The sequence below is a fragment of the Cricetulus griseus genome, chromosome 4 (genome assembly GCF_003668045.3).
Source record: "Cricetulus griseus strain 17A/GY chromosome 4, alternate assembly CriGri-PICRH-1.0, whole genome shotgun sequence".
Lineage (NCBI taxonomy): Eukaryota > Metazoa > Chordata > Mammalia > Rodentia > Cricetidae > Cricetulus > Cricetulus griseus.
Window position 1 is genome coordinate 133,822,932 of NC_048597.1, and position 27,380 is coordinate 133,850,311.

General features: G+C 49.1%; 1 protein-coding gene, 1 long non-coding RNA gene and 1 other non-coding gene across 4 annotated transcripts; 1 reads left to right on the top strand and 2 right to left on the bottom strand.

Moving 5' to 3' along the window:
• Positions 1–12,804: 12,804 nt before the first annotated feature.
• On the bottom strand, positions 12,805–12,906 carry LOC113835271. The gene has a single exon (XR_003484645.1). It is a non-coding gene; the product is annotated as a U6 spliceosomal RNA (small nuclear RNA).
• Positions 12,907–14,699: 1,793 nt separating this feature from the next.
• S1pr2 (sphingosine-1-phosphate receptor 2) lies at positions 14,700–24,648 on the bottom strand. Of its 2 annotated transcripts, XM_027411476.2 has the most exons (3): positions 24,478–24,648; positions 18,124–18,217; positions 14,700–17,333 (listed from the first exon to the last, which is right to left on the bottom strand). In XM_027411476.2, exon 3 carries the CDS (start codon positions 17,291–17,293, stop codon positions 16,235–16,237), a length of 1,059 nt encoding a protein of 352 aa, XP_027267277.1. In that variant the 5' UTR covers positions 17,294–17,333; positions 18,124–18,217; positions 24,478–24,648; the 3' UTR covers positions 14,700–16,234. The 2 variants fall into 2 exon arrangements, with proteins under 2 accessions (XP_027267277.1, XP_027267276.1); XM_027411475.2 differs by lacking the exon at positions 18,124–18,217 and having other exon boundaries at positions 24,478–24,646.
• On the top strand, positions 19,684–25,558 carry LOC113835258. The gene is made up of 2 exons (XR_004769565.1): positions 19,684–19,785; positions 23,177–25,558. It is a non-coding gene; the product is annotated as an uncharacterized LOC113835258 (long non-coding RNA).
• Positions 25,559–27,380: the final 1,822 nt, after the last annotated feature.

Consider the following 27,380-nt stretch of genomic DNA (forward strand, 5'->3'; position numbering starts at 1 on the left):
GGGCGGCGCAAGCGGAAGCAGCGTGTACCACAGGGTGAGGGACTTGGGGAAGCCCGCGCTGCGCCGAAGCGAGCACGCATGCGCAGGACATCGCACCCGCACCTCCTGCTGCAGTGGGCTAGTCCGCACTCTGGGGCTGGCGCCACTCACCTCCTCTTTCCCTGGAGGGGACCCCGGGTGGGTTGCCAGTGCCCACATCCCATCTCTTAAAGCCCTTGTAACTCTACTTCTAAGGGATCTCACGCCCTTTTCTGGCTTCTGTGGGCACTGCCCTCACATGCACACACACACAAAGACAATTTTGAAAAAGGAAAAAAAAAAATATGAGCGGTGCTACACAAAAGGCCTCACATCTAGTCCAGTCTTTGCCCCTTGCCCTCTAAAACGACCTTGAATACACCATCCGGACTCATCCTGTGTTCTCATCAGCCAACCAGGGCTGAAAGCACGTCCTTGAAAATTCAGTTCACAAGAAGTTGCTGTGCGTTTGGTTTTTTGTTTTCTCTATGTAGCTTTGGAGCCTGTCCTGGAACTCACTCTGTAGACCAGGCTGGCCTCAAACTCAGATGATCCCGCCTCTGCCTCCTTAGCGCTGGGATCAAAGGCGTGCACCACCACTGTCCAGTTCACAAAGAGACTTTTAAGCCAATATACCAAGGATATAGCATGATGGAGAGGCCAGGAACCATGTCCATACATTTCATTGAATAAAAATAATTAACAGAACACAGAAGTGATAGTCTCTTCTGTTGACCTTCTGGTCTACATACCGAGTTCCAGGACAGTCAGACCTATTAATAGGAAAATGCTTTTAAATACAGAAAATTAAACACACCCTCTCTCCAGACTTGAGTAATTTGCCCAAGCCAGAAATCTAGATAGCCAAGTTCCTTGGAGTATGCTGGGCAGAGCCACCTCCTCCTCCAGAGCTCCTTGAGCAAGCCCAGAACTCTGTCTGGCATCACAAGTACTGGCTCCAGCACCTGCCAGTTTTATATCAAATAGCCCTTGAGTCAGCTGGCAAACTGGCCCTCCAGGTGCCCTCCCCAACCCTAGGCTCCTGACCTTCCAGCTGATGCTAGCCTAGACTCAGGCCCAGGGAGGAGCTGGGCAAAGTCATATGCATCAGAACACCTGGCCCTCCTCACTACACCTGAGTGACTTCTCAGAGTTCCTGGTGACCCCCTCAGCCTCCACAGCAGCCTACAGGCCTGATAAAAAGCTAGCTATAGCCTATAGTCAGAACGCCTTCAAATTCAATGATGGGCCTTTGGGGACAGAAAGGGCTACTGAGATGCTTCACCCACAATGGTGGTAAAAGGAGCTCATCTGGTTCAACTGCCCAAGCTCATTAGTCATCACAGAAGCATAAAAATCTCTCTCTCCCCTTCTCTCTCTCTCTCTCTCTCTCTCACACACTCACACACACACACACACAGAGAGAGAGAGAGAGAGAGAGAGAGAGAGAGAGAGAGAGAGAGAGGGGTCAAATTTTAGAAGGAAAAGGAAAATTTCAATGTTAATATTGGAACACTTTCCTGGCACTGCAAGAAGTCGAAAACCAGTACAGTGGGCTAGTGAGCTGGCTCCATGAGTAAGAAAAGCACTTGCCACAGAAGCCCGACAACCTGCATTGGAGCTCTAGAACCCAAGTACAGGTGGAAACGGAATCAACTCCTGAAAGCTGCCCTCGACTTCCACAGATGTGTGACACTGCACACACAGCATACATATGCAATTAAAAAGTGAGGGCCAACCAGGCGGTGGTGGCGCATGCCTTTAGTCCCAGCACCCGGGAGGCAGAGGCAAGCGGTCTGGTCTCCAGAGCAAGTGCCAGGATAGGCTCCAAAGCCACAGAGAAACCCTACCTCAGAAAAAAAAGGGGGGGGCATAAAACAGTTCAGCAGGTAAAGATGCTTGCCGCCAAGCCCAAAGACCTGAGTTCAATCCCTGGGACCCAAAAGGTGGAAGGAGAGACCTGACTCCCTGCTGCTAAGTGTCCTCTGACCTACGCACACACACACCATGACATGTATTTACCCACACACATGTATATACAAACAAAAAAGCATGATCAATTTAAGTGAAATTTTAAATGAGCCACTTTGGAAGTTGGTTTGGCAACATGTACTGTTTAGTGTATTCCCACTCTAGGACCCAGCAATTACACGCCTTGAGCACTTGTGTAGTAACTGGATGATATATGCAAAAATGTTCAAAGCAGTTTCCTTACAACAGTCCCAAACCCAAGCCAATTACTTCACCATGAAATGGAATGTGTCATCTCAGGTTGGTGATAGGTTGTTCCTTCAGCTGCAAAGGGAAACCTGGAACTCGTCATGTAAGACGCTACACAGCCAAGGATGACCTCAAACTCCCAGTCCTGCCTCCACCTCCCCTGTGCTTCAATGTTAGGCATACACCACCATGCCTGGTTGATACAGATCTGGGGAGAGACCCCAAGCTTTGTGCATGCTAGGCAAGCATCCTACCCACTGAGCTACAGACCCAACACCATCAAAGTTTTCACAAAGGAATTAAGCTGCAAGTAATTTACAATGTGTGGGCCCCACAGGTGATGTTACAAATGCCAGCTCTGCCTGTGAAGACACCAAAGCCCCAATGAGCTCGGGCTACGTGCCAGTGAAGCTCTTCATAAGCACCCAAACCTGCCTTTCATGCTGTCCCGAGGAGTCATCAATTGTGGGATAATAGCTGTTTTCTACAATGTAAAAAGTGGAATAACCATTCATAGTTCAGTTTACTGTCCTATGAAGATAAACCTATAAAGGCTGGGGATGGGGCTCAGTAAATGGAGCACTTGCCTCGCATTCAGGAAGCCCCAGGTTCCATCTCAGCCCCATATAAACCATGTGTGGTGGCACTCTCAACACTGAAGCATGGGGAAACAGGAGACTCGGGAATTGAGAGGTTTTTTTTGTTTGTTTTTTTTTTTTTTTTTTTTTTTTTTTTTTTTTTTTTTTTTCGAGACAGGGTTTCTCTGTGGCTTTGGAAGCTGTCCTGGAACTAGCTGTTGTAGACCAGGCTGGTCTCGAACTCACAGAGATCCGCCTGCCTCTGCCTCCCGAGTGCTGGGATTAAAGACGTGCGCCACCAACGCCCGCCTGAGAGTTACTCTTAACTAAGCAGGCAGCAGCACACGCCTTTAGTTTCAATATTTGGGAGGCAGAGGCAGTCAGACCCTTGAGTTTGAGGACAGCCTCACCTACAAACTGACAGCCAGAACTACACAGAGAAACCCTGGTTTTTTTGGGGGGGAGGGGAGGGGACAAAATTATCCTTGATTAAGTTGGGAATTCAAGGCCAGCCTGGGTTAGAGGCTACATAGTGGATCTGACCCATGGATAGCAGTTTGACAATCCCTCCTGAAGAAGTAGGTTACAGCTTCAATCAGAAACACATAATAGGGACATAGCTCTGGGACAGTGCTAATCCAGCACATAGGCAAACCTGACAGCAGAAATCAGAGAAAGGATACAGTTACAACTTATGGTGCACAAGGGAGAAGCTAGGGCAAGCATACACCCCAGAACTGTATTTCTGTAACTCTCCCAAAACCGACCTCCAAGATTTCCTCACCCACTTTAAGCATGACCTTCCTTCTTACTTACAGAGGGCTGTTCTCTCATCATTTGAACCCAGAGACATGCCCCTTGCCCACTTACAGCCCTAGAGAACAGCAGCCATCTGTGCTCAGAGAATGGCCCACCTTAGGAAAGACGAGAAGTCCCGCAGCACTGCCTCTGGTTCTGAGCAGCAAAGTGAGAGCCCTGTAGATGAGAGCCCTGTAGATATAAGGGCCAACCCCACCCTGGCCATCAAACTAGAGGGCTTCCACCTGCTGGGTCCTGTCCCAAATGACCGTCAACCCCAGCAGATGCTCCAAAGGAAGTCATCACAAATCATTGAAAGCACGTGCGTGACACAGACAATACTCTCCAGTCAGGGTATTGGGGATGTTTCTAGAAGTTTCCTCCACTATTTCCCTCTACAGTCCCAATCTTGGATTGGGAACCCTAAATCATCAGAGCAGATAGAGATAGAATGGGGGCTGGGGAATGTAGCTCTTTTTTTTTAAGATTTTATTTATTTATTTATTATGTATACAACATTCTGCTTCCATATATATCTGCACATCAGAAGAGGGCACCAGATCTTACAATGGATGGTTGTGAGCCATTCTGCTTCCATATATATCTGCACATCAGAAGAGGGCACCAGATCTTATAATGGATGGTTGTGAGCCACCATGTGGTTGCTGGGAATTGAATTCAGGACCTCTGGAAGAGCAGTCAGTGCTCTTAACCTCTGAGCCATCTCTCCAGCCCGAATGTAGCTCTTTTGAAGGAGGACTTGCCTGGAATCCCCAAGGCCATGTGTTCTACCCTCAGCGCCATTTAGGGATGTGTGTCATCCCAACACTGAAGAGGCAGAGCCAGGCAAAGAATTGGAAGGCATTCACAGTTACAATGTAAGCTTGAGGTCAGCCTGGGCTACATGAAACCCTTGGTTGCAGGGTGTGGGGTGGGGTGGCTCAGGGGGATGGGGGACACAGCAAACTAAGCTAAGTGTGACAGACAGTTCATGCCTGTCCTCTAAACACTTAGAAGGCTGAGGCAAGAGGATTATGGGTTCATGGCCAACATAGCAAAACTGTCTTTAAAAAAAAAATAGAAGAGCTGTGCATTGTCAGGTGGTCTGCCTGAAACCTACTTGGGTCGTGAAGGGCTGTAGGCAATCTTACACCATAAATGGCTACTAGAAGTGAATCACAGGAGACCAGCATCCTGAAAGTCAGAGAACAACTCTTGACAGCTGGTTCTCTCCTTACACCATGTGGGTTCTGGGCATCAAATCTAGGTTGTCTTTCTTGGTGGCTGCTTCACCTGGTGAACCACCTGGCCTGCCCCATGCGAGGTTTATTCAGTGCTCAGGACCGCCGCACCCAGAGCCTTGTACACTCCAGGTCAACTCTACCAGCTGAGCCCCTGGATCCTCCTGCCTCTGCCTACCAAGAACTGGGATCACAGTGTGTGGCCACCACACCCAGCTCCATTTTCTTTTATTTCCTGATTTTCTATTTATTGTTATTTTATGTATTTGAGTGTTTTGCCTGCACATACGTCTGTGTAACACAAACATGCCTGGTGCCCAGTGGGCCTAGAAGAGGACATATCTGCTGGAACTGGAGTTACAGCCAGTTGTGAGCTGCCATGTGGGTGCCGGGAATTGCACCCCAGACCTCTGGAGGATATCTTAACCACTGAGAAATCTCTCTAGCTCTTCCATTTCCTGATTTTGGCAGGGGCAAGTAATCCCAAATAAGACTTTAAGGAATAAAGTGAATTAAGTGTTAAAAAAAAAGACTTTGAGGGAGCTGGGTGGTGGTGGCAACTCTGACCTTTAATACCAGCACTCAGGAGGCAGAGGCAGGTGGATCTTTGAGTTTGAGGCCAGCCTGGTCTACAGATGGAGTTCCAAGACCGCAGAGGTACACAGAGAAACCCTGTCCCAAAACAAAACAAAAAACTTTGTGGGGGTAATGGCAGGTGTTAGTGGTCTAAATTTTGGGAAGTTGTTTATTTTTTTGTTTTTGTTGTTGTTGTTTTTGGAAACAGGGTATGTCTGAGTAGCTTTGGAGCATAACTCCTCTTGGGAATTGACCAGGATGTTAATCACATGATGAATCCAGGGAATGCACATTATAGATAATAAATCAAGGGGAAAGAAGATTCAAATGAAAAATTGACAGAGAGAGCTAGGACGGTAGCTCAATGGTAAAGCTACCAAGACTGAGGACCTGAGTTCAATTCTTGGAACCCACAGGTGGAGGGAGAAAGCTTATTCCCACAAGTTGTCTTCTGACCTCTCGGTCTCTCTGTCTCTGTCTCTGTCTCTGTCTGTCTCTGTCTGTCTCTGTCTCTCTCTCTCTCTCTCTCTCTCTCTCTCTCTCTCTCTCTCTAACACACACACACACACACAACACACACACACACACACACACACACACACACAACAAAATAAAAAAAAATTGATGGCCAGGTGGTGGTGGTGCACACTTTTAATCCCAGCACTTGGGAGGCAGAGGCAGGTGGATCTCTGTGAGTTTGAAGCCAGCCTGTTCTACAGAGCCAGTTGCAGGACAGTCTCCAAAGGTACAGAGAAACACTGTCTTGAAAAAAAAATTGACAAAGAGAGGCTCCTGAAACTTTTGGGTCAGTCTTAGTTATCATTACAAGGGGTAGACAGACAGACATCAATGGCTTCTAAAAATGTTTCCAGAACCATCTATTATGGTAAGCTGAAGCCCAAAGTAATAGTTGATCCTAACCCTGCTTGGGGCGCTGAAGAGGAAGTTAAATAGCATAAGGAGGTGTCAGCAGTATCTGAACTATGGCAAAGTCTCAAATTAACCTAGTCATTCCACAAATTAATTAAAAGGCTGGAGAGATGGCTGAATGGTTAGGAGTGTTAACAGCTCTTCCAGAGCACCTGGGTTCAACTGCCAGAACCCACACAGCAGCCCACAGCCAAGTTCCAGGCCTTCTTCTGGCCTCCATGGACACTAGGCACATAGTGCAGCTCTTCATGTATGCAACACACCCAAACACGTAAAATTTAGCATACACACACAAATTACAAGGGGGGAGGGTTGAAGGTCTCAAGATCTAAAGGTTAAATAGAGTCCTTGATTAAATGCCTGTGAAAACCTTGTTTGGATTCTGATTTTGTTTTAAAGTGAAATCTAAAGAAGAAAAGTGGAAACTAGATGTAGTGGCTCAAGCTACATTGTTAATGGTTGGGAGGCCGAAGCACGAGGATCAGGAGTTCAAGGCTAGCCTGGGCTACTTTTGTTTCTTTTGTTTTGGGGGGTTGTTTTATTTTTGAGATAGGGTTTCTGTGTGTAGCCCTGGCTGTCCTGGAACTTGGTTTGTAGACCAGGCTGGCCTGGAACTCACAGAGTTCTGTCTGCTTCTGCCTCTCAAGTGCTGGGACTAAAGGCTTGCATTGCTATGGCCCAGCAAAGCCTAGGCTACTTAATGAGAGACCCTTTCACAAGAAAGAAATGGGGGAAGAGTATGTGTGGGAGGGAAGGAAGGAAACTGAGACACATGAGAGCAACTTAAACTTTTTGGGTTTTTTTTTCTTTAATTTACTATTCTTTGGAAATTCCCTACATGCATAAATGTTATTTAGTCTTTTCTTTTTCACCCTGTGACTTTCTCTCTCCTCCTCCCCACTCCTGATCAGTCCTCCTTCCCAAGAAGTTCACATGGGGGACTTTTAACTCTGATGCTTTAAAAAAAAGTTTAAATTAGGACCAAAGTGGTTGAGCATGCCTTTAATCCCAGCACTTTAATCCCAGGTGAATCTCTATGAGTTTGAGGCCAGCCTGATCTACATAGTGAGCTTTAGGAGAGCCAGGGCTACACAGAGAAACCCTGTTTCACAGAACAAACAAGCAATAATTCAATTAGGTTATTTATTGTGTAAGTGTGTGGAGATCAGAGGACACCCCACTAGAGCAGTTCTCTGCTTCTAGCTTGTGGGTTCTAAGGATGGAACTTTGGTCACCACCTTCAGTGGCAAGTGCCCTCGCCAGGAGAGTCATCTCGGTTCAATTCTTACACTTTTCCTTTCTTCTTTTGGGGGGTTTGTTTTGGGGTGTGGGGGTTCAAGACAGGGTTCCTTGTGTAGCCTTGGCTGTCCTGGAACTCCTCTATAGACCAGGCTGGCCTCAAACTCAAAGATCTGCCTGCCTCTGCTGGGATTAAAGGTGTGTGCCACCATGCCTGGCCAATTGTGATACTCACGGTAAGCATGATAGTATTGTGGTTAAGCTTTTTTTCCTCCCTGTGTTGGCTATCTTTTAGAGATACAAAGCAAAGTTTTGAAAAATACATTATTTCACTTCTCATGTTTGCTTCTAAATAATGAGAGAGAATAGGGCTAAGCAAGAGCTGGCGAGAGAAGGTGAAAGTGGGCTGAGTCATACAGGAAGTTGTACCCTGAGGAGATCTCACCACAGGACCTTCACAATTATGAAAAGGAAATAGCAGCCCCAATGGGGAGAAGACAGACAGACAGACAGACAGACAGACAGACAGACAGACAGACAGACACTGACTCAGATGAGTGATCAGAGGAAATTGTTTTTTTCTGGTGCTGGGATTGCAAAGGATAGCAGTGCATAAGACCAGTGATGGGGCTGTCAGCAGGTGCCTCCTGAGCATGGGAAGCAGCTAGCAACTAACAGACCTCTGTTTCCAATGTGTCCAGGCTGTGAAAGACAAGGGGAAAGTGATACTTCCAACTGACAGAGACAATGGACACAAGGATAACCTGATCAGTAGAGAGGTTATTGGTGAAATCTGATGCGGTCTGTAGATTGCTGCTTTTTAGAGTTATTGGGGTTTTGTAGAAGAGTGTCTTAATCTTAGGAAATTCATAGGAGTATTTACATTGAGTAGATAGATGGGTGGATGAACAGTTGACCGGGTGGATGGATGGATGGATGGATGGATGGATGGATGGGTAAGTGGGTGGGTAGATGAGTACATGAATGCATAGATAGATGAGTAAGTAGGAGGATGGATGGGTAGGAGGATGGATCAATGGATAGATTGATTGTAGGTGGATGGAAGGAAGGAAGGATGTATTAGTGGGTAGATGGGTGAATAGATGATAAAATTGTCAGTACTTCGAATCTCTTTTAAATGTGAGAAAACTCACTTTTCCTGTCATTGAATTCAGTAGGATTTGTATCAGTAATTATCAATTACAACTGTGTCTAATTTAGATACCACTGAGAAAAAGAACCTCTGAGTCATGAAGCAAATTTCAAAAATTATCCTGTCATAATCATAGCAATAAGCATGGTAGATTCCTGTTGCTATGATAACACAGTGCCAAAAGACACTTGATCCAAGGCAGCCCAAAGCAGAAGCATGTGTACCAGTACATGGGCAAAGGCTGCAGGCTCAAGGCCCTGACTTCCATCTTAGAAACCTGATGTTGCACCAGCCAGATGGCTCAATGGGTAAAGTCCCTCGCTACTAATGTGACAACCTGATTCTAATCCCAGGCCCCCTTGGTGGAAAAGAGACAATTGATGACTGCAAGCGGTCCTTTAACCTCCACCCATGCCACTGTGGCATGCATGTGTCCCTGTTCACTTATGTAAATAAATGATAAGTGGAAAAATGCTTTTCGTTCTTTGAGACAGGGTTTCTCTGTGTAGCTCTGGAGACCAGGCTGACATTGAACTCACAGAGATTTGCCTGCCTCTGCCTCCCAAGTACTGGGATCAAAGGTGTGCACTGACACCAGCCAGCTGATAAGTGAAAATTTTAAGACAACAAAAAAACCTGATACAAATGCTCACACATGCTAGTTAAAATTAGCAGGAGGCTGGGAGAATAGCTCAGTAGAGCACTTGCCTAGCATTTGTGAGCCCCTAAATGCAATTGTCAGCACCACACACATACACACAGGTTGATGTATGACCTGTAATTTCAATACTTGGGAGGCTGATACAGGAGGATTTCTGGGAGTTTGAGACCAGCCTGGGCCACATAATGAGTTCTAAGCTAGCCTGGACTACAGAATAATAGTCTGTCTCAAAAAAGAAATTTAAAAAGTTAACTAGTTAATTATAAGTTAAAATACAATCTGCTTTGTGCTAACCACACTTTAAGCATCCCTGAACCTCACTTCTCAGGACTAAAGAATGCTTGTATTATTATGTTATGTGTATGAGTGCTTTGCCAGCGTAAGTATCATGTGCATGCCTGGTGCTTACAGAAGTCAGAAGTTGCCAGATTTCCTGGAACTGGAGTTACAAATGGTTGTTTGTACTAGGAACCAAAACTAGCTCCTTGGAAGGCCTCCCTATAACCTGCCAGCTTGTGCTAGTGATGGACCCTGGGGCCTTGTGTGTTCTTGGTGAGAACTGTGTCATGGAACTGGAGCCCAGCCCAAGACAAACTGCTGTAGTAGCTGTTATGGTTAAAGACACTTTTCTAGACCATGGATTTTTAATTTTTTAAAAGATTTTATTTATTTATTATGTATACAACATTCTGCTTCCATGTATATCTGCACACCAGAAGAGGGCACCAGATCTCATAACGGATGGTTGTGAGCCACCATGTGGTTGCTGGGAATTGAACTCAGGACCTCTGGAAGAGCAGTCAGTGCTCTTAACCTCTGAGCCATCTCTCCAGCCAGGATTTTTAATTTAAAAAATGTATGACTTTGCCAGATGTGGTGGCACATGACTTTAGTCCCAATACTTTGGAGGCAGAGGCAGGCAGGATTTCTTGAGTTTGAGGCCCACCTGTTCTACAAAGTGAGTTCCAGGACAGCCAGAAAACACAGAGAAACCCCATCTTAGAAAAAAGGTATGATCGTGCACTTTTATTTACTCATTTATTTAATTTCTTTTTTAAAGATTTATTTATTATATATAGTGTTCTGTCTGCATGTATGCCTAGGGGCCAGAAGAGGGCACCATTATAGATAGTTGTGAGCCACCATGTGGTAGCTGAGAATTGAACTCAGGACCTCTAGAAGACCAACTAGTGTTCTTAACCACTGAGCCATGTCTCCAGCCCCTTCTTATTTCTTTTCTAGGCAGGGTTTCTCTGTGTTGTCCTGGAATTAGCTTTGTAGACCAGGCTGGCCTTGAACTCACAGAAATCCACTGCCTCTGCCTCCTGAGGGCTGTGACTGAAGGCATGCACCACCACCACTGGGTTTATGTATTTGTTTTTATGTGTATGAGTGTTCTGCCTGCATGCATGGCTGTGCACCACATGGGTGACTGGTACCCTGGGACTGGATAACTGACAGTTGTGAGCCACCATGTGGGTGTCGGTAAACAAAACTGGGGGGTCCTCTGGAAGGGCACTCAGCACTCTGAACCACTGAGCCATCCCTCCAGCCTCCTTTTAAAGTGTTTGCAATGTTTGAAGAAAACATGTTCCTGGGTCAACTCGGACCTTCTTGATCTGAAATTCTTCCTTCAAGAGTTTAAGAATCTAAATTTGTGAGCTGGACATGGTTGTACACGCCTTTAATCTCACCATTCTGGAGGTAGAAGCAGGTGGATCTGTGTGGGTTTGAGGCCAGCCTTGTCTACAAAGTGAGTTCCAACTAGGGCTATTACACAGAGAAACAAACAAAATTTGTTTGTCTTGAAAACAAACAAAAAATCTACATTTGTTTTGTGATAGACTTTTTTTTTTTTTTTTTTTTTTTTTAGATTTATTATGTACAGTGTTCTGCGTGCATGTGTGCCTCCAGGCCAGGAGAGGGCACCAGATCTCATTATAGATAGTTGTGAGCCATAGGAATTGAACTCAAGAGCAGCCATTAGTCTTAACCTCTGAGCCCATCTCTCCAGGCCCAACACAGATTCTTATGTAGCTCAGGCTAGCCTTGAACTCACTAAGTGGCTGGGGCTGACCTTGACCATCTCATCTTCTTGTTGCTACCACCTGAGTCCTGAGACTAGAGGTAGGGGCCACCATGGCCTGTATATGCCGTGCTGGGGATGGAGTACAGGACTAGACGCGCCAAGCTAGCACTCTACAAACTGAGCCATGTCTGAGACAATGGAATCACCTGGGGATCCAGACTCAGGTCCTGCTGCTTGAATAACAAGCACTTTGCTGAGTCACCTCCCCAGTCCTAACTGCTCCAATTCTAATGGAACAGACTGAGAAGCAGAGGAGGGTATAATAGGGAATCAGGTGTGTTCCGGGGAGGCTTCTCTGAGGAGGCAGCATTTGACTAAGAACTAAATGGAGAGAGCCCATGTGGGTATTTGAGGAGAAATTTCAGACTACACAGCAAATTTCAGCTCAGTATGTTAAACTCACTGTGTGTGTCTGTACTATGTGCAAAGCCCTGGGCTTGATTCTAAGATAGAAATATCCTTGATGAGGATTCTAACTGGAAGCTGGAGGCCACCCAGTACACAAAGGTGGTAAGAAAGGCAGGACAGGCATGTGCAACCTACAGGCTGCATGCATCTCAAGATAGCTATGAACGTAGACCAACACAAAATTAGAAACGGGCCTGGAAGATGGCTCAGTTGTCAAGAGCACTTGCTGCTCTTGCAGAGGGCCTGGGTTCACTCCCCAGCGTCCCCATTAGGCCCCTCACCACCATCTGAAAAAAAATTTTTTTTCAAAATCAGAAACTTACATATTTATTTTTCTTTTTGTTTGGTTTTTCAAGCAGGGTTTCTCTGAATAGTCCTAGTTGTCCTGGAACTCACTCTGTAGACCATCCTGGCCTCAGATTCTTAAAGATCCGCCTGCCTCTGCCTCCTGAGTACTAGGATTAAGGTATATACCATCACTGCCTGCCTTTTTTTGTATTTTTTTTCAACTTGTTGGCTTGGTTCTAGTTCATGAACTCTGGCAATTGTCTGTTGCAATGTCAGAAGGCTAGACAAATCTGCAAGAGGACAGAGGCCACAGGCCTGCACCCCACTGGAATTTCCCCTCTCTGGACAATTTAGAGATGACCACTGTTGGGTAACTTAAACCCTGTCTGGGACTGGAGTCCAGGCTGGAGAGCCTCTCTGTGTGTGCATGCCTGTGCTGCAGTGCACGCGTGCAGGTAGGAGTACAATTTGCAGTAGTTGGTTCTCTCCTTCCACCATGGGGTCCTAGGGAGTAAACACAGGTAGTCAGGCTTGGCAAGGGCCTTTACCTGCTGAGCAACCTCACCAGTCCCCCTTTGTTTTTGTTTCTTCCTTAAACTATTTTGAAAACAGAAACTTTATGAATTTTCCAGTCATTCTCAAGCAGGAGCCATGCTAATCTTCATATTGTTCCAATTTTAGTATATGTGCTGCCGGAGTGGATGGACGCGCACGCGCGCATGCACACACACACACACACACACACACACACACACACACACACATTTTAAATAGGGTCTTGGTATGTAACTTGGGCTAGCCTGGAACTCAGTATGTAATCTGGGATGGACTCAAAACTCCAATTCTCCAGGAGCCTTCATCTTCCCAGTGCAGGGATTATAGATGTGAATGGTTACATCTAGCTCAGATTCCCCCCACCCGTGTGTGTGTGTGTGTGTGTGTGTGTGTGTGTGTGTGTGTGTGTGCGCGCGCGCGCACAACTGAGCTCACAGGTGCAGGTGTGTGTAGAGGCCAGAGGTTGACTTCAGGTGTCTTTCCTCCATTTGTCTCCTCTTAATTTACTTAAGCAAGGTCTCTATCACAACCCGGAGCTCACCAGCCAGGCTAGTCTGGATTAGCTAGCTTGGTCCTCTACCCCACCCCGAAAACTGTCTGTCTCTACTCCCCAATGCAGAGATTCCAGGCAGCTTCCAAGCCCACCTGGCTCTTACTACCACGTGGGTCCTAGAGATGCAAACTCTGGAATGTCAGCCACTGAGCTGTCACCTCAGCCCTAGATCAGGCTCTTGAGACCCTTGCCTCTGGCAGTGGAGGAAAGATCATCCCTTGAGCCCATTTAGGGAAACAGAAGAAAAACACAGAGAACTAGACAACTGAGGCTGGTATGGGACTCAGCTGACAGAGCAATGCCTAGCATGCAGGAAGCCCTGGGTTCCATCCTTAGCAGAGCATAAACCCAGTTTGTGGTGTAGCTCCAGCGTGGGAGGTCATTCTCAGCTATTACATAGTGAATTTGAGGCCAGCCTAAGCTACATAAGATACACACACTCTTTCTCTCTCCCTCTCTACTTCACACTGGTAGACTGCTTGGCCAACAGGCTTGACATCCCCAGTAGCAGAGGAGGAAGGAGGGAGGAGGAAGGAAAAGGGGCTGGAGAGATAGATGGTTCCAAGCTTAAGAGCGCTTGCTGTTCTTCTAGATCTATGTTCTGTTCCCAGCACGTACAACAGGCTGATTACAACTGCCTGCTATTCTAGCACCAGAGAATCAAATTTCCCTGGCCTGCTCAGACACTACATGCACATACCCATCATCACACACACACTTTAAAATTTTGAAAAATCTTATAAAAGAAAGTATTGAGTGAGCAGGGCAGTGGTGGAGCATGCTTTAATCCCAGCACTCGGGAGGCAGAGGCAGACGGATCTCTGTGAGTTTGAGGCCAGCCTGATCTACAGAGTGAGTTCCAGAGGACAGCCAGAACTGTTACACAGAGAAACACTTTCCTGTCTTGAAAGGAGGAGGAGGAGGAGGAGAGAGAGGAGGAGAAGGAGAAGAAAGTGATGGCAGTCAGCCATGACTTTGGGAAGGAATAGCTAGGCTTGTCTCCCTCTGAAACCACCTCTCCCTTTCACAGACTTGGAATGGAGAACAGGCCCATCTCACCTGCTAAGGTATACCTTTGAAGGAAAACATGGAGGCCCTGGGCCTAATGAGTCACTGTGAGGAGCAAAACAGCCTCCTAATAGCCCCAGGGAAAAGGTCAAGGCTGGCTCCTGTGTTCCCAGAAGTCACTGAGCCAAATTCCAGCTCAGCAATTCCAGCTCAGGCACAGCTAAGGGCTGGGGATAGAAGCATGGAGTAGAGAAATGGAGAAGGCAGAAGTGTCTTGGCAGTTGATAACTTCCCTTACTCCATCTGCTTCAGGCCAAGGACACCAATAGGAAGAAATGGCTGTCTTTAATTCCAACACACACACAAAACTAATGACCACCAGCAGCAAGAGAAACTGAACTGTTTATTAGCCCAGATCTGGGTCTCCAGCACAAGGAGGATATCTGGGAAGCTATATGAGAGGAGATACACTCCCAACTGGCTCCTTGCATCCCAAATTTCCCCTTCCTCCACCTTTTCTTTCACAAATCTGAGGCAGAGGTTTCTATGTGTGGAAGAGATGAACCAGCAATTCCCAAGGGGCCTGTGCATGGCCAGACCCCTCCCCCCACCCCCCTATATCTCTCTGGCAGTTTCAACAGAGATGCGAACACGAGAGGTCAGACAGCACCCACACTGGGACATGTCATGGACCCTACTCACTGGCACACAGACATATATAAATACAGTTTGTACCGCATTGGACTTTCTATATCTCCACAGGATTCAGCAAAGTCCTTCAAGGGAAGGTTACATATGAGTACCCAGGAATGTCCATAGCCACCTCACATCTCTGTTAACTCTGTTATTCATGATAACATGCAAGAGAGGTGTTTGTGGTGCACCCCTGTGATACCAGCACTCAGGAAGTAGAGGCAGGAGAATCAGAAGTCCAAAGCCAGCCTTGGCTACATAGTGAGTTGGAGGTCAGGCTGGGCTGTCACAACTGTAAAAGCAACAAAGACAATTTGCAAGTGGCCACACTGAGTTCAAGGCTGCCCTGCCTTAGAGGACCTGGTACCTGGGGTAGAATGAAGGTGGGGAGGTGGGACTAGTTTGTGGGGAGGGAGGCTGGATTCAGGGATGGGAGTTCCAGGAATAACCACTACCCCCCTCTAGAGTTTTCTCCTGAGGAAGACCAAAGCCTCCTTGGCATCTGCCCCACATCGACTTCCCCAGGCCTCAGCTGATTCCTCTGCACTCTTCAATAGAGCAAGTAGCCAATGAAGTCTGAGGATGGAGATGAGGATTCCAGGCTCCTCCTCTCTGCACCACAGTGGTTTCCCTTCCCAGAACATGAAAGGAAAGGGAAGAAGTAACTGAGTTGATGCAATTGAGGAAGCTGTGGATTTAGGCCTCAGATTGACAGGGAGGAAGCCTTGGGTCCCCTGGGGACAGGGTTTCCACAATAAGTGGCCTAAGGTTGTCTATGGAAAGTGGCAGGAGCTGGGTATGATGGTACACAGCTTTAAAATTCCAGCACTCAAAAAGCAGAGACAGGAGACCTCTGGGAGTTCTTGGCCAGCCTGGTCTGCATAGCAAGTTCTAGGCCAGCCAGGGCAACATAGAGAGGCCCTGTTTTAAAAGGAGGAGGCAGGGAGCCAGGTGGCTGGAAGGTAGGACAGGATACTGACACCCTTTGTACCAAGTGGCAAATGCTCTAGCCCTAAGCTCCAGCCTGCTGTGTCCCTAGACCCTTAACGGTCCTCGCAGTCATGGTACTACAATCTGTTTCAGTCAGTGGCTCCATTGGCCAACTGACCTATGAGCTGTGGTCAGTTCCACTAAGCCTGTGGCACTGAGGGACACGTGAGGTCACCTGGTCTCTCTCCACAGAGCTCTCTCTGTGGCTTGGCTATCTGTCAGTTCACCCCTTCCTTTCAGACTACTGTGTTGCCCTCCAGAAACGTAGGTGATGTAGGCATATGCAAGCCCCTCTCCAGTGAACTGGAGCTGCGGAGGGGCAGGAGCCGGTGACCCGTGGTCCCACCTCTACGGCCTGTCACTCTCTTCCCCTGCCGACAGCACTGTAGGGGCCTCAGCACCTCCCTCCGAAGGTCCCGGCTACACCACGTATAGATGACAGGGTTAAGCAGTGAGTTGAGTGTGGCAAAGGCAAAAAAATAATGGGCTTTGTAGAGGACAGGACAGGCCCGGACGGGACAGGTAGAGTCTAAGAGAAGGATGCTAAAAGCTGGGAGCCAGCAAATGATGAAAACACCCAGTACGATGGTGACTGTCTTGAGCAGGGCCAGTGTCTGAGGACCGGCAATATCGGCATGGCTGGAACGGACTACAAAGTAGATTCGGACATACAATGCCACGATAGCCAATAAGATGACAGAAAAGATGGTGACCACACAGAGCACATAGTACTTGTCATAGAGGGGCAGGACAGTGGAGCAGGCCTCCAGATGGTCCAGACAATTCCAGCCCAGGATGGGCAAGCCACCCAGAATCAGTGACATCAGCCAAGAGGCCCCGATGAGCATCAACATTCGACAGCTTTTGTCACTGCCGTAAAGCTTGACCTTGGCAATGGCTACTTGTCTCTCGATGGCAATAGCCAGGAGGCTGAAGACTGAGGCAGAGAGAGTGATGAAGGCTGAACCCTCTCGGGCGAACCACTGCAAAGGAGTCAGTGACAGAGTGACAGGCCCTGAGAACAAGGTGTTGGCCACGAAGGCCACACCTGCCAGCAGGTCAGAGGCTGCCAGGTTGCCGAGGAACAGGTACATTGCTGAGTGGAACTTGCTGTTCCTTGCCACAGCGATTAACACCAGAAGGTTCTCCACCACGATGGCACAGCATAGGAGGATGATGAAGGCCGAGGCCACCTTGCGGGAAAGCGTCTCCTGCATGTCCAGCGTCTCCTTGGTGTAATTGTAGTGTTCTAGAACCTTCCCAGAATTGAGGTACTCTGAGTATAAGCCACCCATGGTGGGGCTCAGTGGCCGGCTGGGGCCATGGGGATGAGAACTGCAGAGAAAAAGGACAACAGGTTAGACCTGTGCTTTTGCAGGAACTCTAGAGTGAGCTTATACTAAAGAGGTCCAGGGTCTAGCTGAGTCCTCAGAGTGACCCCAGGGAAGCCACATTCATTACTGCCTCCCCTCCCACGTGACAGACAGGATGTTTGGAGAAGTTAGTTAGGTTTTGTTTTTTTTCATGACAGGGTTTCTCTGTATAGCCCTGGCTGTCCTGGACCAGGTCACCCTCCAACTCAGAGATCCTCCTGCCTCTGCCTCCCAAGTGCTGGAATTAAAGGCATGTGCCACCATGTATGACCTGAAATCATATTCATACAAATAACATTACATGGACTGAACAGGTTGTATATTTAGGGACATATATATATATATATATATATATATATATATATATATATATGAATGAGAGGGAGAGAGAGAGGAGAGAGAGAGAGACAATTAAAGAAATAGAGGCCATGAATTTGAGAGAGAAGATTGGGAGCGGGGGATTGCCAGCCTGGTCTGTATTACAAGACCCTATCTCAAGAAACAAGAAAGGAGGGCTGGAGAGATGGCTCAGAGGTTAAGAGCACTGACTGCTCTTCCAGAGGTCCTAAGTTCAATTCCCAGCAACCACATGGTGGCTCACAACCATCTGTAATGAGATCTGGTGCCCTCTTCTGATGTGCAGATATACATGGAAGCAGAATGTTGTATGCATAATAAATAAATAAAATATAAAAAAAAAAGAAACAAGAAAGGAACAGACAGAAGATTCTTGGGACTTCTAGAAACCTCACCTTCCTTCCACAGAGCAAGTCCGAGGTAGGGCTTGGCCAGCTTGTCACTTCTGTCCTACACACAGGCACCTCAGGCTTCATGCCACCTGCTGACCTGGGTAAGCGAGATTCTTACTACCCGCAGCACCAACCCCTGGTCATTACCACCCACTGCCTGAATCCAGGCTGGGTCTAAGCCTTGAGGCCATGGGCACACCCAAAGATAAAAACTTAGGGAGACACCAGGACGGCCCTGAGGTCCACGCTTCCCAGAGCTGCAGTAACTTGAAGGAAATCGATCTGGGTGAACACTTCATCTGTTCCCACTCCAACTCTGACTTTCAGACTGACTTGCTGAAGGCTCAGACTCTTGGCCTCAACACATCCATCTGTACAATGGGTAACAAAAAGATCCCTTCATAGGGGATGGAAAAATCCTTTTCAAGGATGTGTGAAACCTGGATGGTGATATGCACCTGTAATCACAGCACCCCAGGGGCTGAGGTGGGAGGCAGCTTGAGCCCAAGAGTTCACGATCAGCCTAGGCAAGAGCAAGGACAGACAACAGGATCACGTGAGATGGGTGAATGGGTAAAAGCGCTTGCTGAACAGAAGCCCTGGATTGGATTCCCCACAGCCAAAGTAGAAGAGGAGAACTGAGTCCCCAAAAGTAACCTCTGACCTCCATGCTGGGTGCCAGTGGCACAGGCGTGCCCACACTCACCCATACATCATGCCCCCAATAGTGATAAACATAATAAACTTTAAAAAGAAAAGGCAAGAAGGGGAAAGTTACACAGAGCTGGGGAGACAGCTTGTTGGTGAAGCGCTTGCCTTCTAATTATGAAGACCAGAGTTTGATGTCCACATTAAATAAAACCAGTAGCATGTGGGAATCTGAAACAGGTGGATTCCCCCAGGAAGCGCAAAGGGAAAAAATTAAAAGGAAAAGAAAAAGATAGATGCAGGGCCTGAAGAGATGGCTTAGTAGGTAGAGCGCTTGCCTTGCAAGTATGAGGACCTGAGTCCAATCCCCAACACCCACATAAAAAGCCAAGGGTGATGGTAAAACTTGTAACCCCAGCACTGGGCAAGCAGACAGGAGGATCCCCAGGCCCACTGGTAGTTCAGCCTAATCTACCTGGAGAGTTTCAGGCCATCAAGAGATCCTGTCTCAAAAACAAAGCAAAACGGGGTGGGATGTAATCTGAGGAGCAATAGGTGAACTGGTCCCATGTCCCCCCCACATGTGTGTACACACAAAACACATACAGAGAGCGTAGGAAATATCCAACAAGTACTAACTAATGTCTTCAGTGTCCCCTTCTCCAACACACACAAGCTTTGGGGCTACCTCCACCGACTCGATATTTTGGAAAAGGATGCTGACTTAGCCATAAAAAAGAAAACAAACAAGCAAATCCACTCCAACAGTCGTTTGCCGTCCCCACCATCTCACACTACCCAAGGACACTAGTTCCCAGGCGGGTGGGCAGAGTACTGGCACTCCCTCCAGTGCCAGGATGCAATCCAGATGTGTCAAGCCCTGCAACAAACACGGTAGAGCCCTTGTCACATCCGGTGTGGGCAAGTCTGGGGGCGGGGATATAGAGAATGAGGAGATCACCAGTGACCTGGTCTCAGAGGCCCTGGCTAAGAAGATGAGACAGCTGCAGGAGTCATGTGAGCTGTGAAGGGCCCCCCTGGAGCAGTCTGTGCAGAGGGGCTGGGAGGGGGTTAGAAATTTGTTTCCATGAAAGTCTGAGTCACCCACCCCTCCTTTGCGAGAAAAAAACTAAGCTGAGCCTGGGAAGGGATAGGGGAGGGGACCTGTGTGGGCAGAGAACATGAGATGCTGAGCACACCATGGCCAGAGTAGGGTAGGGGGAATCTAGGAGGGTGGCGCAATGTACAGAGAATGCTCCCGTCCTTGGTTACAGGGAGGGGCCACATGCTAAGAACTCTCCCAAGCCTGGGCTTGGAAAGAGGCCTGAAAAGGGCCACGTGTTTCCCAGAAAGAGTAAGGTTCCAGAAGCTGGCTGGTAGAGCCGGTTCCTAGTGAGCACTGAGAACGATGGGGGTCTTCCGGGGTCACCCAGCCATCTCCTTTGCCGGATGCCCCCTCGATGGGACACTCTGGCCTTTGAAGGGGGTTTACAGACACAGCTGCTCCCCACCCCCTAGGCGAGGGGACATCCGTCCTACTTTGGGAACAGAGAAGAGCTTGTACGTGTCCTCGGGGACAGCTGCCCCACCCATATCCTCACACAGAGGCCCCTTGTTTGCCCTGCCTGGACAGAGCCGCGGGAGCACCAATGCCCTCAGCTCGTTGTAGCCGGTCCCAGGCCAGCTTGGCCCAGGCCACACAGCCAGGTCTTCAGGCCGAAGCAGCCAGGAGCCTGATTGGCTCATTTTCAATCCCCAGGGTGCATCCTCGACATTCGATTGGCCCAGCTGGGGGCGCTCTGAGAAGAATCTTACAGCGGTTCCCTTTTGAACAAACGCTGCTGGGACTCTGCTCTTCGGGAGCTGTGATTGTCCCTTTGGGGCTGTTTGAACCACAGCCTGACCGCTGGGTCACCCTTCCTCAGACGCCTCCGTTCTGCCCTGATCATCTGGGCCCCTCTTAGGGTACATATTTGAGAATCAACCCACCCCCCCCCCGCAACTGCAAGCCTAGTAGGCGAGAAGCACCCCTCTGGGACTCCCAAGGATAGCCACCACCCCTTCTCCAGTCTGGCGCTGTAGAAGAGAAAGAAAGAATTATGACCGTTTCCTGCAGAAATAAACGTGACCAGCCCCGCCCGAGCACCCCAGGGACTGACCAGAAAGTCTGTCTTCCCGGGGGCTGAAGATAGTGAGTGAGCGCTATATCCACAGCTGTGCAGAGGCTAAGTAAGACTCTGCATACGGGTATACACACACACACACACACACACACACACACGGGTATACACACACACACACACACACACACACACACACACACACACACACACACACACACACACAGAGAGAGTCCAGTAAGGAGGGAAAGCAGGGTCCAGGCTGTCTCCTCTTCCCTTTTGAACCTTCCTAACCAAAGAACTTAAGCAGTTTAAGGACTCCCTGAAAGAGGAAGCTGGGCCCAAGGCCTGGTGCCTTGGAGGAAGAGTCACTCTCCACGCAGATAGAAGTTGGTCTGGCCTCCTCTCTTTGTCCAGACTCCAAGACCTGGCTAAATCTCCAGTCACCCTCTACGACAGTGGTCCAGACTGCTTCTCAGGAGTAGGCGAAGTTGCCACTAGACTCTGAACTGAAAAATGAGCCTGACCAGGTGGTTCACACCTATAATCCCAGCTACACAGAAAGTTGAGAAAGGAAAATGGAGAGTTCAAGACCAACCTGTGCTACATAATGATTTTAAAGTTAGCTTAGGAAGCATGAGGAGACCTTGAAGCAAGTTGTGGGGGACCAAATAATTCTGTTATGAAATATTTTGAGATCCAGCCTCGGGTTTCGCCGGAAAGCTCTGGCCCACTATTGTATTGCTAATTCCAGCAAGTCTACTATTGTTTACCATAGCTCAGTATGGAATGCCTCCTATTTGCATCTTGATGGGCCTAAGCATCTGAATAGACCTGCACCTGGGCGGAGGGGCGAGGTGTGTGAGCAACAAGTGAGGACAAGAGTTAGGGGCGAGGGACCAGAGAGGAGAGGAGGAAGGACAGAATTGGGTTCCTCGTGGTCATAGAAGCATGGTTAAGAAACAGCCGAAAAGATGGCAAATAAAGAAAAGACTCTAGTTTTACAACATGGAACTGAGAACTCTCTAAAGATGACGAGATGCCTGTGTTTGGGCTTTACCGCCGCTGGGTTGCTAGGAGCTTCCAGGTCCACACACCTCCGCTCAGGCCGAACCTTATGGGTTAAGGCTGAGACGTGCGGGTCACGACGGCAAGTAGAAATTAAAGGGGTGGGCTGGGAGATGTCGAGATGGCTCAGCTAAAAGCACTTGTCACCAAGCTTCTGGCCTCCTCACTCATGCCATGAAGCACACATGCCCATATAGGCATACCCACAAAGTAAATAAATGTAACCTTTAAAATGTAAATATATTAGAAAGCCCAGTGTAGCAGTGCTCTTTTAATTGCAGGATTTGGGAGAGAGAGGCAGGTGGATCTCTGTGAATTTGAGGCCAGCATGATCTACAGAGTGAGTTTCAGGACAGCCAGAACTACATAGTGAGACTCTGTCTATAAATAATTGAAAGTAAGAAGGCGAGCTCTATATAATTCAGGGGGACAGCATCATTTGAAGCCCTGGGTTTAGGATACAGAACACAAGGAAAAGAGACGAGTGAGAGGTTTTGGAGAGGGAAGGCAGATATCCAGACATGACTGCCTGACTAAAGATTAGGAGAGAGGAAGGCTGGAGGAAGGCCTGGTGGCTTAGTGGCTCTGCTCCTCTCCTTCCCAGTTCCAGAGCTCACCCATCCCTCCCCAGCAGCTGGCCAACTTCAACCCTGCAGTCACCTTTTCTCTCTTTTGGTTGCTGTGTGATTGCAGCCCCTCCCACTACTGCTGCCCACCCCGCCTGCCTGCAGGGCCTGCAGGGGAGAACTGACAGAACTGAGAACTTAATCTTCACTCCCCACCTACTCACTCTATGGCTCCCTAGGGCTCCAATGGTTAACTCCTGCTCCCATGGATAACCCTCACTAGCCTCCCAAGGCCCATTTGAATCTCAGGGCCTTCCCTATATCCTACAGACACTCCTCCGTCCCACCCCACCCCCACTCAAACATGTTTTCTGGCAGACTATATCATCTTTGGATTTTATTTGAATGCCACTTTCTAGGTCTTCAGAAACTACCTTCTCTTTTCGAGACAGGGTCTTATTGTGTATCCAGACTGACCAGGAACTCTCTATGTAGATCAGGCTGGCCTTGAACTCACAAGAATCCTCCTGCCCCAGTCTCCGGGAGTGCTGGGATTAAAGGCCTGGGGCATCGTGCACAGCCCAGCCCAGCCCATCCCCGAATTCTATCAGAGCATCTAGCTTTAATCATCAAAAATTGTCTTGTTTTCCACAGTACCCCATGAGGCCGGCTAGCAAGTTCACCCCTGATGCAAAAGAGACAGACACAAGAATGAATGAAAGGGCCCTAAACTGGAGGAAGGGCTCCCAGGAGAGCTTGGGGACATCTCAGTCCTCTTAGCAGCACCCCAACTCAGCCACTAGGCGAAGCCTGGCGCGTCTCCATGGCGACGACGGTAAGACCCGCCCGGCCCAGGCAGCACTCTCCGGCTCCTTATCAGGCCGAGGAATGCGCGGTATCCACACTCTCTGGGGCGGCGCCATCTCTCAGCCGAGACCCCGACACCGACACGCGAGCAGGATGCTCCCCTCCCCGCACCATGCAACAGGGGAAGGCGACACCTCTGCATCCCATCAGAGGGCCCCCACACCTAGATTCCCCGGGCACTGAAGAGAGGGGAAGACCCAAGCTGCAGCAGCTGCATCCCCTCTGTCCCCCGCCCCCCGCAGTGATGCTCCCATGCCCTGCCACAGGGGACCGTGGGCTCAGAAGAGTGTCGCCTAGGGCATCTAACAAGCACAGAGACGGGGGTGGGGAGGGGAGGTGGAAATCCCCGAGTGAGTCAACCGGTGCCAGAGAAGGGGGCGAGGTCCCAACACTGTGTAGCCCGCGACAATGTGGACTCCACACCACGCGTGCCTTCTTTCGCCCCTATGCCCCATCCTTGGGCTAGGATAGGAAAAGGAGGCGTCTGGACTATGCAGTACTGTTCCTTTCCGTCTGAAACAAAACAATGCTCCCGAAGGGGAGACCGCGGGAGAGGGCAACTCAGGGAAACTGAGGCAAAAAAAAAAATAGCCTTACAGGCGGTGGGGCGACGGCCTTCCCTGGGGACCCCGCCCATGAACTCGGAGCGTCCGCCGCGGCCGCTCGCGTGTAGCACCTTTCGTCCTAGCTCAAGCCGGAGACAGAGAAGAGATGCTGTACCTCTCCTCAACAACCCCACAGCCCCAAACCCGGCTTCCTGAGAGCCCCCATCCTGTCTTGCAAAGTCGCCAACCCAAAGTACTTGGATTCCGCCTTTCTCTTCAACACCAACTTCCTGCCCCGAGGAAGGCGGGGAGCTCTGTCTGGGGGTGCGCCACCGAGTAGGTGGGAAACTGCCCGGAGCGGTGGCCACGGTGCACGGGGGAGGGTGATCGGTCCCATCGGTGCAGCAGACCCTGGAGCAGCGCATGCTAAGCCTGTGTGAGCGCCTGACCCCGGGCTCGGCCCCCCCCTAGGATCCCCGCCGTCTCAGCGGACCGCGCGCCGCCCGCCCAGATCGGAACCTCCCCTTGGCCCCGCGAGCTCACCTGGCTAGGCCGGCCGGGGTCCCTGCCCTGGCCTGAGTGGCCTCGGCGTCTGCGCCCCGGGACAGCCAGTGGTAGGGTTTGGAGGCTGCTGGCTGGGCTCGGTCTACGTCCCGGAGTTGGGGACCCAGGACAAGAGGGAGGCGGGCAGAGCCGCCGCCTCCGGCCCCCACTCCCTACTCGCCCCGCCCTCCTCTCCTCCTCTTTCCGGCGGCGACTTGCAATGAATTCCAGATGTGGTCCGCCAGTCAGCCAGGGCGCGCGCTGGGGAAGCGCAGGGCCCCTTTGTCCGCACCCCCCCCTCCAGTCCTGTCCCTCCCAGCCCCCACCCGTGAGAACCACCATCTCATGATGTCACGGTCGCGTGACGTCACACCTTTCTTAACCCAGGTGGCCTAGACCTGAAACAACTGTTCCCTTCGAAAGACACTGAAGGCCTTGCTCCAGGCTTCTGCCTGGGACCTGGAAATGGAGGAAATCGTGCTTACCTACTACGGGAGGGCTCGGCAACTCAGGATTAAGCACCTACTATGTGGTCCTTCAAGAGACAAATTCCTACTTTGTGCCGCGCCCAGCCCCCAAAACAGAACTGGGTGTGGTGACACATGCGCCTGCACCTGGGACCTGGGATTTGGGAGGATCAGGAAGTTCAGACTCGCCAGGACTGGCTGGGCAAGTGAGACCCTTCTGGAAAACAACAGGCTGGGATGTGGATTCGGGCGGTGGAGTGCTTACCTAGCATGCACAATGCCCTGGGTTCTATCCTCAGCACTGCAGAAGCAGGGCATGGCGGCTTGGGCCTCTCATCCCAGCACTTGGGAAGTAGAAGCAGGTTTGACTACATGATCCTGTTGTCTCCTTCCCTCCAAACAACTCAGAGCGGAAAAAAAATCCAAAATTAAGAGTAACAACAGATCAGCTATATAGCTCACTAAGCAGGGGAAAGTGCTTGCCTGGAAGCTGACCTGAGTTCAGTCCCTGGAAGCAAAGTTGGCCTCTGACCTCCACATGACACTGTGGCATTGTCGCACCTGCATTTATACACAGATACATGTACAATAATAATAAATGCATTTTAAAGCAATAACAGGATAAATGACTTAGTGGAGCCCATTCTATATGGAGAGATAACCTTGCTCAGCCTAGACACAGGGGTGTGGGGGGTGGAGAGGTGCCTTGGTCCTGCCTTAAGGGGATGATGGGACAGACTTAGTAGACTTCCTAGGGGAGGCCTAACTCCGAGGAGAAGATGGGAGGTGGGGGGGAGGGGACGAGGAAGAGAAGAGAGAGGGGGAACTGGGATTGGAATGTAAAAAAATAAATTAATTAATAAAAAAAGAAAAAAGGAGAAACCCTGTCTCGAAAAAAAAAAAAAGAAGAAAGAAAGACAAAAACAACAGCAGGCTGTCAGTGGGTAAAGGCTCTTGCTTGCCAACAGGCCTGAAAGTCTGAGTTTGATGCCTGGTCCCACATAAAAGAAAGAGAGAACCAATTCCCACAAGTTGTGCTCTGACCTCCAAGGCCTGCTGTGACACCTGCATACACCCACGTGCACACACACAAATAATAAAATTAAAAGTGAAATTGTTTAAAGATGCAAAAGAGATGACTCAATGAGCACCCACAGACCTGACTCCAGCCTATGACTCCAGCCCCAAGGTATCCAACACCCCCCAGCCTCATGGCTGCCTGCATTCACAAGCACATATCCACACATACATACACACAATTACACATAATTAAGAACAAAATTTAAGCACAACAAAACAAAAGGTAAACTGCCCACCCAAACATAAGCTCCATAAGAGCAGAGAATATTTTCCCCCTTGATTTATTTAAGATTGTGCCCCATAACTGCCTCAAAACATTTGTGGCCAGGCATGGTAGCACACACATTTAATCCCAGCACTCAGGAGGCAGAGGCAGGGGGATTTCTGTGAGTTCGAGGCCAGCCTGGTCTACAAAGTAAGTTACAGGACAGCCTGAGCTATTCACACAAAGAAACCCTGTCTGGAAACACACACACACAACCAAACCAAACCGACCAAACAACAGCAAAAAACCAACCATTTGTGGAGGCATGTGGCTCAGTGATGCAGCACTTGCCTCTCATACACAGAGCCCTGTGTTCCATCTCCAGAACCACGAAAAAATAAAGAAGTAAGTGTTGATCTGGAGGCAAATCTGTAATCCAAGCACTTGAGTAAGTGGAGGCAGGAGGATCAAGAGTTCAATGTCACCTTCTGTTACACAGCAAGTTCTAGGGTTCAAGACTTGCTAGATCGAGGAAGGCTTTCAATAGGGTACAAGAAGTGGTAGAACAATGGACTAGGGGAGGTGTGGTTCAGGGATAGAGCCCCTGCCTGTGATGCATAAAGCCCTGGATTATGTTCCCAGCATAGAAAATAAGATAAAATGAAATAGAATAAAGAGGTACCACTAGCACAAGTCAAAGAGTCTGCACATTTGCCATCTAAACACGCCAGTGCTTCAGCAACTAAAGGCTGGAGGTAGATCAGTGAACAGCATGGTACCGCTGTCCCCACAGACCTTAGATTCTGTGTAAGTGTGGTAAGTGGGAAGAGTCCACAATCACACAGGAAAAAGAAAGTATTTGACGTCCTGGAAGAGGAACTGAGAGACTGGGAGGGGAGGAAAGCAACTCTGCCTGCATAATGGAAATCCTTTGTGCTTCCTGGCTTTGCTGACAAGTGCATACATGTTATATTCCAGCAACAAATTAAACTGAAGAATCGAGGGCAGCCTGGGACCCAGGCGAGGTAAAGCAAGGAAACCAACGAAACAGGGAGTTCCAGTTCCAAACTTTAGTAGAAGGGACCTGAAGCTGGACATGCCATCCTAGCACTCAGGAAGCAGGGAAGAGGGTCAGGAGTTCATCCTAGTCT